Below are 12,733 nucleotides of genomic sequence, written 5' to 3' on the forward strand. Positions count from 1 at the left end.
CCCACGCTGCGCTCCTCCGAGTCCATCCATGTTGGTTCCACAGCTACGCTGGTGACGTGAGAACTGAGCAGAGACAGAGCAGGGCGTCTGCGTCGAGCCGGTGGCGTGTGCATGTGCGTGTGTGTGTGTGTGTGTGTGTGTGCGCTCATGACACGCACGTGTGTATGAGAGAATGCAGGAATGTCAGAGTATCTGGAAAAACTCTCCCGTTCTTTCTGTCTGTCTGTCTGTCTGGTCAGACAGTAGACTGGTTCCAGTTGCAGACTGCTCAAAACATCTGGAATATGTGTGTGTGTGTGTGTGTGTGTGTGTGTGTGTGTGTGTGTGTGTGTGTCTGTTCTGTGTGTGTCCTTCCTCACCATAGCAGATAACACGACCTATAAATCATCGCTGTGTTTTCTCGTAGTCCAGATTCTCAACGCACGCTGCTGGAAAATGAACATCAGCATCAACATAAAGCTCGTCAATGTACGGACGCTCACAGTGCTGTAAAATATCATAAATAGACGGTTGTGTTGAGACTCTGGACATGACAAAACACAGTGCTGATCTAGGCCGTGTTATCTGCTATGGTGTTGATCCACTGACAGTGAAAACCTAACACTGGTTTCAACACAGCCATCTTTTTTTTTTGGTTTGTTTATTGGGTTTTTTCACAGAAGCATTATTTAAATACTGAGTTTGACAAATAATACATGGTGGCATTGACAGCATCTCTTAATTAAACCCCACAATTATGACATAAAACAAGACAAACAAACCTTAAATACAACATCAGTAAAAGTTGAAAAATAAAAGGCAGACAAAAACAGACAAAACAGTACACAACATCCTATCAACAATCGTAGGTACATGATACATCCATAATCCAATACAATACAATACGATCCATACAATCACAGTATAAGATACTTTTACAACAACAGTCCAGCAGACCTCACTAACACAGACATCTTTTACAACAACAGTCCAGCAGACCTCACTAACACAGACATCTTTTACAACAACAGTCCAGCAGACCTCACTAACACAGCCATCTTTTTAAGAGTACATTGAGCTTCAGTGTGTTCACAAGCTTCATGGAGACGCTAATTTTCCTTGCTGTCTCGATTTGGCACAATTTACAATTTAGGCATTTAGCAGACGCTCTTAATCCAGAGCGATTTACATTAAGCAAGAACAAAAAAAGCATGGGAATACATCACATAAAAACATTTATCATGAAACATGCGTAAGCTAAGAACGTAACAGTGGAATATCTATATAATGAAACTATACATATAAACCAGTAAGACGCGCAAACGCGGGAAGCGAACGCAGCTCGTACATATTTGGGTTTTGGACGTATAGCTGCTTTGGGGACTCCTTATATGGTTATGGCTGAGTCATGGTGACGTAATCACTCAGCTCCATATATGGGCACAAAAGCGGGACAGACAGACACACAGACAGACAGACACACAGACATGATCTGCTAGGTCTCATAGTAAGTGCTCACTGCATTCGCAACTATGCTATGCTATGCTATACATATGTACTGTGACGTGCTATGACTACATACAATGCAATGATAGTGCTGTCTACATAACATGCTATTTAAGTCTGTATCAAATGCTATCTAAGTCTACAGACATGCTATCTAAGGGGTTATAAGGTAAGTGGGCACCTGCCCACAGAGCCAAAACTACTAGTAACTGGTGTGATTTGTTCAAAGGTAGCCCACACCAAGTATTAACTGCATACATTAATAATACTTTTCAGATGGGTCAACATTTCTTGTTAAAAAAATATATTTTGTTTTAGTGGTCTCGTAAAATATTCTAATTAATTAGATTCCATAGGATTTTTTTTTTTTTCATGAGCTAGACGCCATAGTCATCAAGTTTAAAACAAAAACATTGACATTTCACCACTTCCTCTCTCTCTCTCTCTCTCTCTCTCTCTCTCTCTCTCTCTCTCTCTCTCTCTCTCTCTCTCTCTCTCTCTCTCTCTCTCTCTCCAGACCAGCACACCTGTCCTACGGACCGGTTCAAGTGTGAGAACAACCGCTGCATCCCGCTGCGTTGGCTCTGTGACGGAGACAACGACTGTGGGAACGACGAGGACGAGTCCAACACCACATGTTCAGGTAACCAGTCCAATTAGCACCACCTGTTCAGGTAACGAGTCCAATTAGCACCACCTGTTCAGGTAACCAGTCCAATTAACACCACCTGTTCAGGTAATGAGTCCAATTAGCACCACCTGTTCAGGTAACCAGTCCAATTAGCACCACCTGTTCAGGTAATGAGTCCAATTAGCACCACCTGTTCAGGTAACCAGTCCAATTAGCACCACCTGTTCAGGTAATGAGTCCAATTAGCACCACCTGTTCAGGTAACCAGTCCAATTAGCACCACCTGTTCAGGTAACCAGTCCAATTAGCACCACCTGTTCAGGTAACAAACCCAATTAACACCACTTGCTCAGGTAACGAGCCCAATTAACCAGTATACTGACCTGTGATTGGTTGTTTTCAGCTCGGACCTGCCCCCCCAACCAGTACTCGTGCGACAGCGGCCGCTGCATTCCGATCTCCTGGACATGTGACCTCGACGATGACTGTGGAGACCGCTCGGACGAACCCGCCTCCTGCGGTCAGTATTATTAATTATTATTAAAATATAGAAACAGATCCTACTCGATAACACCACAGCGTCACAAGCAGCAGATTCCACCAGCGAGGAGTTTTCAAACTTGTAGATCTGATACTTTTTGCTATTATTTCATATCAAAATGCGTCGACGCATTGTGAGCTCGTAGATTAGTTTTCCCGGCTCCTCCTCCTCCTGTCCACATGGGGAAGTGTCCTTGGGCAAAGACACTGAACCCCACGTCGCCTCCGATGAGTGGGTCGGTGTGAGCTCGCCACCGTCGGTGTGTGAATGTGGGTGTCGACTGTTGACCGCTTATAATGAACTAATGAATATGTATGACTTGTACTTGCAACGGTGTACTTGTATCAACGCTACAGTCTGATATTTTTAACTCACTGTATGTAAAACAGGCCAGTACATCTTCCACCACTGGTTATGTGATGATTGTGTTTGTGTGTGTGTGTGTGTGTGTGTGTGTGTGTGTGTGTGTGTGTGTGTGTGTGTGTGTGTGTGTGTGTGTGTGTGTGTGTGTGTCTCTCCCCCCAGCCTACCCCACCTGCTTCCCTCTCACCCAGTTCACCTGTAACAACGGACGCTGCATCAACATCAACTGGCGCTGCGACAACGGTTAGCATCTCCTCACCGAGGCTCTGCATGTCTTCCTTCTGCACCTACTTTCACTTCCTTTGGGCTTGTGTGCGTGCGTGCATGTGTGAGTGCATGTGTGCGTGTGTTTTCATCAGCAGGCGTTGACACTAAGGGTTGCCCATACCTGCCCCTGGCAAATAAATAAAACATTTTTTGAGGCAGGTGTAGTTAATTGGCTGTCAGGTTGCCCTGGCTTGCCGGGTCGGGCAAACCTGACCCAATTTGAGAGAGGAGGGGTTCGAACGCCACCGTCTATAAAAACCAGATAGTATTTCTTCTTGTCTATAAACACAACGCCAGATATTGTGTCTATAAACAAAACACCCGAACGTGGCCAGAGTGTGCTCTGTCTTCTTTTATATGAAATGTTAAATAAGAGCACTGTTTACCTATAACGTGCTGTTTTCACCGTTGCACCGTTAGTTTAGTGAAAACTAAACCATAATTCAAATTCGACCTATCATTTTGAAATGATAGGTATAATGTATAATTTCGGGCAAGTGGGCATGATATTATTTTGGCCTCTGAGACCTTCAGTGTCGACCCCTGATCGCCCTCCTAGTAGCTGCTGCTTTCCTTTTCCTTTTCTTAGCGTGTGCGTGCATTGCAAGACTCCCAAGACACTCCCAAGATGTACAAATCAGTGACTTCTTGGGTGCGGATTTGACCAAAACCTCAAATGTTTGACCCTTAACGGCACGTGTTGACTAAAGAGGATGTGAGTTACCGTTCTGTCAGCGGGACATTGACTCCAGCGGTGCCGAGTCAGGTGACGCGGATTTTTAATCGATCCGCACGGCTGACGGCTCGCTCGCTCGCTCGGCGGCGCGGCGTCTCCGATGCCTCTCCGGTCTGCTTTAGACGTCTGTGTCAGTCTGAGAACGGCACTAACACATTCCTGGACGGCACCAGATGACTGGAAGGGAAACGTTTGGTCACATTTGTCCCAAAAAAGTCACTATAGGCCCTTTGGGGAGTGTCGTGTTCTTGTGCGTATGTGTGTGTGTGTGTGTGTGTGTGTGTGTGTGTGTGTGTGTGTGTGTGTGTGTGTGTGTGTGTGTGTGTGTGTGTGTGTGTGTGTGTGTGTGTGTGTGTGTGTGTGTGTGTGCATGCATGCATGTTGGTTTGTGTGTTGATTGACTCCTGTCTTTCTTTCAATGTCTTGTTGATGTTGTTGTTGTTGTTGTTATTGTTGTGTTCTGTGTTGTATTTAGATTTTTTTTATTTCTTCTACATGTTTGTGCCCGTTGGCCCACTCCTCTGTCTTCCCATTGGTTCTGTCTTTCAGAAAAGGATTGTGCGGATGGCTCTGATGAGTTGAATTGTCCAAACCCGACCGGTTAGTGCATAGATCAACATGCACCGTTAGCCAAGATGCTACTAGCCTAGCCACTAGGACAGAGAGGCACCGTTAGCCATGGTGCTAGCTAGCCTAGCTGCTAGGACACGCAGGCACCGTTAGCCATGATGCTAGCTAGCCTAGCTGATAGTACAGACAGGCACCGTTAGCCATGATGCTAGCCTAGCCGCTAGGACAGACAGGCACCGTTAGCCATGACGCTAGCTAGCCTAGCCGCTAGGACAGACAGGCACCGTTAGCCATGATGCTATAGCTAGCCTAGCCGCTAGGACAGACAGGCACCGTTAGCCATGATGCTATAGCTAGCCTAGCCGCTAGGACAGATATGCCTCAGACGTTTAATTTATGAAAAGAGAGACACGACAAGTTAAAATATGGAGATGAGAGGTTTATGCGACAATATCGTCCTGGTCTAATTATTAAAAATATGGTAGTGATGTAGATTTTATAGATGATTAAAATATAGTTTAATAGTTTAGTGTTATTATGGGATGCTCAGCACTGGGTACATTCCATCATGGTGCATGGTTGATCTATGCAGGTTCTGTCATTATCATTTATCTCTCTCTCTCTAATTCTGTTTTTCATTTGTATTTGTACTGTTGTTCTCCTGTACGTGTTGTGTTAAACCAGTGGTTTTCAACCCTTTTTTCATATCGAGGTCCATTATTTATCTGGCATTTGAGCCAAAGAACCACCAATTATGAGATTTAGCCTCTCGGACCCAAGACTTAGAATGTTCTTATTGTTGGATAATATTTCGTCCACAGTTACATGCTGCGTTGCTGTTGGTTAGGAGGCCAACGTTGATCAAAATGACAATTCTTAATCTCTAATTGTGTAGACCTTAATTTAACTAGTAATAGGAACGTAAAATGGAATCTCCATTAAGTAGCTGGGGACCACCTGCCACGCCCTCAAGGACCACCAATGGAGGTTGAGAACCACTGTAAAAAAAACAATCAATATATATATTTATTTATTTTCTTCACCAGTAAATTAAACATCTGCTGATGCACAAAAAAACCCCAGAAAGAATCTGGGTGTGCTGACTGTGTGTGTGAGTGTGTGCAATGTGTGTGACCATGGCTGTGTTGACATTTTATGACTGTGGGGACAGACAACAGGTGTGTGAGTGGTGAGGTGTGTGTGTGTGTGTGTGTGTGTGTGACCATGGCTGTCTTCCAGAGGACACCAGTGTGTGTGTGTGTGTGTGTGTGTGGTGCAGGGTGTGTGTTTGACCATGGCTGTCTTCCAGAGGACACCAGTGTGTGTGTGTGTGTGTGTGTGTGTGTGTGTGTGTGTGTGTGTGTGTGTGTGTGTGTGTGTGTGTGTGTGTGTGTGTGTGTGTGTGTGTGTGTGTGGAGCAGGGTGTGTGTTTGACCATGGCTGTCTTCCAGAGGACACCTGTGTGTGTGTGTGTGTGTGTGTGTGTGTGTGGAGCAGGGTGAGTGTTTGACCATGGCTGTCTTCCAGAGGACAGCAGTGTGTGTGTGTGTGTGTGTGTGTGTGTGTGTGTGTGTGTGTGTGGTGCAGGGTGTGTGTTTGACCATGGCTGTATTCCAGAGGACACCAGTGTGTGTGTGTGTGTGTGTGTGTGGAGCAGGGTGTGTGTTTGACCATGGCTGTATTCCAGAGGACACCAGTGGGTGTGTGTGTGTGTGTGTGTGGAGCAGGGTGTGTGTTTGACCATGGCTGTATTCCAGAGGACACCAGTGGGTGTGTGTGTGTGTGTGTGTGGAGCAGGGTGTGTGTTTGACCATGGCTGTATTCCAGAGGACACCAGTGGGTGTGTGTGTGTGTGTGTGTGGAGCAGGGTGTGTGTTTGACCATGGCTGTCTTCCAGAGGACACCAGTGGGTGTGTGTGTGTGTGTGTGTGGAGCAGGGTGTGTGTTTGACCATGGCTGTCTTCCAGAGGACACCAGTGGGTGTGTGTGTGTGTGTGTGTGGAGCAGGGTGTGTGTTTGACCATGGCTGTATTCCAGAGGACACCAGTGGGTGTGTGTGTGTGTGTGTGTGGAGCAGGGTGTGTGTTTGACCATGGCTGTCTTCCAGAGGACACCAGTGGGTGTGTGTGTGTGTGTGTGTGGAGCAGGGTGTGTGTTTGACCATGGCTGTCTTCCAGATAATGACTGTGGGGACAACAGTGACGAGGCGGGCTGCAGCCACTCGTGCTCCAGCGCTCAGTTCAAGTGCAACAGCGGCCGCTGCATCCCCGACTACTGGACCTGCGACGGAGACAACGACTGTGGGGACTACAGCGACGAGACGCACGCCAACTGCACCAACCAGGGTGAGTCCACGGGATGAAGCCTTAACCGGTTCAGTTCAACCAGGGTGAGTGGGATGAAGCCTTAACCGGTTCAGTTCAACCAGGTTGAGTGGGATGAAGCCTTGACCGTCTCAGTTCATACTGCACCAACCAGGGTGAGTGGGATGAAGCCTTAACCGGTTCAGTTCAACCAGGTTGAGTGGGATGAAGCCTTGACCGTCTCAGTTCATACTGCACCAACCAGGGTGAGTGGGATGAAGCCTTAACCGGTTCAGTTCAACCAGGTTGAGTGGGATGAAGCCTTGACCGTCTCAGTTCATACTGCACCAACCAGGGTGAGTGGGGTGAAGCCTTAACCGGTTCAGTTCAACCAGGTTGAGTGGGATGAAGCCTTGACCGTCTCAGTTCATACTGCACCAACCAGGGTGAGTGGGATGAAGCCTTAACCGGTTCAGTTCAACCAGGTTGAGTGGGATGAAGCCTTGACCGTCTCAGTTCATACTGCACCAACCAGGGTGAGTGGGGTGAAGCCTTAACCGGTTCAGTTCAACCAGGGTGAGTGGGATGAAGCCTTGACCGTCTCAGTTCATACTGCACCAACCAGGGTGAGTGGGGTGAAGCCTTAACCGGTTCAGTTCAACCAGGTTGAGTGGGATGAAGCCTTGACCGTCTCAGTTCATACTGCACCAACCAGGGTGAGTGGGGTGAAGCCTTAACCGGTTCAGTTCAACCAGGTTGAGTGGGATGAAGCCTTGACCGTCTCAGTTCATACTGCACCAACCAGGGTGAGTGGGATGAAGCCTTAACCGGTTCAGTTCAACCAGGTTGAGTGGGATGAAGCCTTGACCGTCTCAGTTCATACTGCACCAACCAGGGTGAGTGGGGTGAAGCCTTAACCGGTTCAGTTCAACCAGGGTGAGTGGGATGAAGCCTTGACCGTCTCAGTTCATACTGCACCAACCAGGGTGAGTGGGGTGAAGCCTTAACCGGTTCAGTTCAACCAGGTTGAGTGGGATGAAGCCTTGACCGTCTCAGTTCATACTGCACCAACCAGGGTGAGTGGGGTGAAGCCTTAACCGGTTCAGTTCAACCAGGGTGAGTGGGATGAAGCCTTGACCGTCTCAGTTCATACTGCACCAACCAGGGTGAGTGGGGTGAAGCCTTAACCCAGGGATGTCAAACTCAAATACACGGTGGGCCAAAATAAAGAAATTGGTAGAAGTCAAGGGCCAGACTGTGTTTCAACACACGGACGTCCCAGGCAAATAGCAAAAAAAGTAAATGCATTTCAAACTGAAAATAGTTTCCTGTTGTAGTATTATGGTGGTCCGTGCAATATACCAGAGGGCCAGTTCTAATACTAATTAAATATCATCCCGCGGGCCAAAGATAATTAATTCACGGGCCTGATTTGGCCCCCGGGCCTTGAGTTTGACATATATGCCTTAACCGGTTCAGTTCAACCAGGGTGAGTGGGATGAAGCCTTAACCGGTTCAGTTCAACCAGGTTGAGTGGGATGAAGCCTTGACCGTCTCAGTTCATACTGCACCAACCAGGGTGAGTGGGGTGAAGCCTTAACCGGTTCAGTTCAACCAGGTTGAGTGGGATGAAGCCTTGACCGTCTCAGTTCATACTGCACCAACCAGGGTGAGTGGGGTGAAGCCTTAACCGGTTCAGTTCAACCAGGTTGAGTGGGATGAAGCCTTGACCGTCTCAGTTCATACTGCACCAACCAGGGTGAGTGGGGTGAAGCCTTAACCGGTTCAGTTCAACCAGGGTGAGTGGGATGAAGCCTTGACCGTCTCAGTTCATACTGCACCAACCAGGGTGAGTGGGGTGAAGCCTTAACCGGTTCAGTTCAACCAGGTTGAGTGGGATGAAGCCTTGACCGTCTCAGTTCATACTGCACCAACCAGGGTGAGTGGGGTGAAGCCTTAACCGGTTCAGTTCAACCAGGTTGAGTGGGATGAAGCCTTGACCGTCTCAGTTCATACTGCACCAACCAGGGTGAGTGGGATGAAGCCTTAACCGGTTCAGTTCAACCAGGTTGAGTGGGATGAAGCCTTGACCGTCTCAGTTCATACTGCACCAACCAGGGTGAGTGGGATGAAGCCTTAACCGGTTCAGTTCAACCAGGTTGAGTGGGATGAAGCCTTGACCGTCTCAGTTCATACTGCACCAACCAGGGTGAGTGGGGTGAAGCCTTAACCGGTTCAGTTCAACCAGGTTGAGTGGGATGAAGCCTTGACCGTCTCAGTTCATACTGCACCAACCAGGGTGAGTGGGATGAAGCCTTAACCGGTTCAGTTCAACCAGGTTGAGTGGGATGAAGCCTTGACCGTCTCAGTTCATACTGCACCAACCAGGGTGAGTGGGGTGAAGCCTTAACCGGTTCAGTTCAACCAGGGTGAGTGGGATGAAGCCTTGACCGTCTCAGTTCATACTGCACCAACCAGGGTGAGTGGGGTGAAGCCTTAACCGGTTCAGTTCAACCAGGTTGAGTGGGATGAAGCCTTGACCGTCTCAGTTCATACTGCACCAACCAGGGTGAGTGGGGTGAAGCCTTAACCGGTTCAGTTCAACCAGGTTGAGTGGGATGAAGCCTTGACCGTCTCAGTTCATACTGCACCAACCAGGGTGAGTGGGATGAAGCCTTAACCGGTTCAGTTCAACCAGGTTGAGTGGGATGAAGCCTTGACCGTCTCAGTTCATACTGCACCAACCAGGGTGAGTGGGGTGAAGCCTTAACCGGTTCAGTTCAACCAGGGTGAGTGGGATGAAGCCTTGACCGTCTCAGTTCATACTGCACCAACCAGGGTGAGTGGGGTGAAGCCTTAACCGGTTCAGTTCAACCAGGTTGAGTGGGATGAAGCCTTGACCGTCTCAGTTCATACTGCACCAACCAGGGTGAGTGGGGTGAAGCCTTAACCGGTTCAGTTCAACCAGGGTGAGTGGGATGAAGCCTTGACCGTCTCAGTTCATACTGCACCAACCAGGGTGAGTGGGGTGAAGCCTTAACCCAGGGATGTCAAACTCAAATACACGGTGGGCCAAAATAAAGAAATTGGTAGAAGTCAAGGGCCAGACTGTGTTTCAACACACGGACGTCCCAGGCAAATAGCAAAAAAAGTAAATGCATTTCAAACTGAAAATAGTTTCCTGTTGTAGTATTATGGTGGTCCGTGCAATATACCAGAGGGCCAGTTCTAATACTAATTAAATATCATCCCGCGGGCCAAAGATAATTAATTCACGGGCCTGATTTGGCCCCCGGGCCTTGAGTTTGACATATATGCCTTAACCGGTTCAGTTCAACCAGGGTGAGTGGGATGAAGCCTTAACCGGTTCAGTTCAACCAGGTTGAGTGGGATGAAGCCTTGACCGTCTCAGTTCATACTGCACCAACCAGGGTGAGTGGGGTGAAGCCTTAACCGGTTCAGTTCAACCAGGTTGAGTGGGATGAAGCCTTGACCGTCTCAGTTCATACTGCACCAACCAGGGTGAGTGGGGTGAAGCCTTAACCGGTTCAGTTCAACCAGGTTGAGTGGGATGAAGCCTTGACCGTCTCAGTTCATACTGCACCAACCAGGGTGAGTGGGGTGAAGCCTTAACCGGTTCAGTTCAACCAGGGTGAGTGGGATGAAGCCTTGACCGTCTCAGTTCATACTGCACCAACCAGGGTGAGTGGGGTGAAGCCTTAACCGGTTCAGTTCAACCAGGTTGAGTGGGATGAAGCCTTGACCGTCTCAGTTCATACTGCACCAACCAGGGTGAGTGGGGTGAAGCCTTAACCGGTTCAGTTCAACCAGGGTGAGTGGGATGAAGCCTTGACCGTCTCAGTTCATACTGCACCAACCAGGGTGAGTGGGGTGAAGCCTTAACCCAGGGATGTCAAACTCAAATACACGGTGGGCCAAAATAAAGAAATTGGTAGAAGTCAAGGGCCAGACTGTGTTTCAACACACGGACGTCCCAGGCAAATAGCAAAAAAAGTAAATGCATTTCAAACTGAAAATAGTTTCCTGTTGTAGTATTATGGTGGTCCGTGCAATATACCAGAGGGCCAGTTCTAATACTAATTAAATATCATCCCGCGGGCCAAAGATAATTAATTCACGGGCCTGATTTGGCCCCCGGGCCTTGAGTTTGACATATATGCCTTAACCGGTTCAGTTCAACCAGGGTGAGTGGGATGAAGCCTTGACCGTCTCAGTTCATACGACGCCTCAGGCCGTCTTAACCCATTCTGACCTGAGATCAGATTCATACGAGGTTTCCACTGGACACACACTGGTCTGATTAACCCACTCTGACCTGAGATCAGATTCTAGAAATGTCAGTCGTTCTTCGATTTTCTCAAAAATAGCAGACCTACAAGCTCGTAGCGCGCCACTCGGTGGCGCGCTATGAGCTTGTAGATCTGCTATTTTTCAATAGCTAAAGCATAACATGATGCCAACACCAAAATGGGTTCCCGGTCAGAATGGGTTAAGGATTGGAACCGAGAGGTGCCTTCGACGTGTGTGGACGTCCTAGCGCACCCTCAAAGATACGGGGCCAGATAAGAATATAAAGAATTTTTCCTATTTTTTTTTTTTTTGGCATTTCGCTTTTCGCTTGCTGTATGCTAACGCTCTGTGCAATTATTAGCTTGTCGTTGACTCGTATGTTAGCGCGGCGGAAAGAATGACTCGTATCTCCTGATCCAGGGCGCTCTCCGTGGTGATGAAATGATCGATATGCTGGCGCTTCATTTCTGCTCCTCATCCGTCTCTCCCGCAAAATATGAACGCTTTTTGGAGCGTATATAAATAAATTAAGATGATCAGGGATTGTGAGGTCACTTTGTAAAGTCAACTTTTTTAAGAAAGTGTTTCCCGGTTCATGGCTTTCAGAGTAAAAGCGATCAGACAACTCTGGCACCCCGGGAGCTTCTATTTTGATGCACTTCCGGCACTGATTGTTAAGCCCAAACCACACCAATGCAACTCCTTGCAACCAAGCGGTTGTGAGTAGACGCATGTGGTGTTGCGTTGACAACAAGGGTCGGCCTGCCTTAACGTGAAGCGATATAACACGGCTATAGTTCCTTTTCAACGAGACCTGCATTTTTTTGCGCGGAGCACTGGGGAGCGGTGCGACAACGCAAGTGTATTTACCTGAGCGCGGTCCTAGCAGAGCAGCAAACGCATGGAGGAGGAGGAGGAGGAGACCCGCACGACGACACTCGGTGGTTCAATACGTTTATTTAATTTAGAGTCATAGCAACAGCCTTCTTCTGGCATGCCTGAAGAAGGCCGTTGCTACGAGTCTTAATTAAATAAACTCTTTGGAACCAGCGGTGAGCGGGTCTCTCTTCTTCCTCCATAGATTTTAGATGTATTTATTCCTCTAGCAACACTTTACCGGTGATTCAGAGACAGTGTAGCTGAACAGAACACACTCGGGTTGCGTTTTGTAGGTTAAGGTTAGGGTTAGGTTTAGGTATGCTTTACTGAGGTTAGGTTTAGTTATAGTTTTACTGAGGTTAAGGTTAGGTTTAGGTATAGACAGTTTTACTAAGGTTAGGTTTAGGTTTAGGTATAGTTTTACGGAGGTTAGGGTTAGGTTTAGGTGTAGGCTGTCAATCACAGCGACCGGCCAGTCACAGCGCACCATTTACTCAGATGCGAAACGGGAACCCTATCAGCGTCACGTGGTAGCGGCCGCCATACTTGTCGGCTTGTCTGGTTTGTTTACATTGAACGACTATCCCGTGTGCTTGTATACGTTATTTCTTTTTATAACTGACCTCACGACTGACATATTATTATTA

At 47.9% G+C, this 12,733-nt stretch overlaps 1 protein-coding gene across 6 annotated transcripts in view; it reads left to right on the top strand.

Annotated features, from left to right (window-relative positions):
- Positions 1-12,733, top strand: part of LOC308335516 (low-density lipoprotein receptor-related protein 1-like) — a 209,572-nt gene that overhangs the window by 39,079 nt on the left and 157,760 nt on the right. For 4 of the 6 annotated variants that reach the window (XR_013966027.1, XM_080792562.1, XM_080792564.1 and 1 more), the window contains 5 exons: positions 2,003-2,128; positions 2,520-2,636; positions 3,183-3,263; positions 4,573-4,623; positions 6,771-6,938. Coding sequence is in view for 4 of the 6 variants with exons in the window: in XM_080792562.1 (XP_080648688.1) it covers positions 2,003-2,128; positions 2,520-2,636; positions 3,183-3,263; positions 4,573-4,623; positions 6,771-6,938 (543 nt within the window). In the remaining 2 variants the exon portion in view is untranslated. Of the gene's footprint in view, positions 1-2,002; positions 2,129-2,519; positions 2,637-3,182; positions 3,264-4,572; positions 4,624-6,770; positions 6,939-10,772; positions 10,779-12,733 lie in introns of those variants that run through there. The other 2 variants (XM_080792563.1, XM_080792566.1) reach the window with 2 other exon arrangements.

Source organism: Protomyctophum bolini, assembly GCF_963924005.1.
Source record: "Protomyctophum bolini genome assembly, chromosome: 20".
Classification (NCBI taxonomy): domain Eukaryota; kingdom Metazoa; phylum Chordata; class Actinopteri; order Myctophiformes; family Myctophidae; genus Protomyctophum; species Protomyctophum bolini.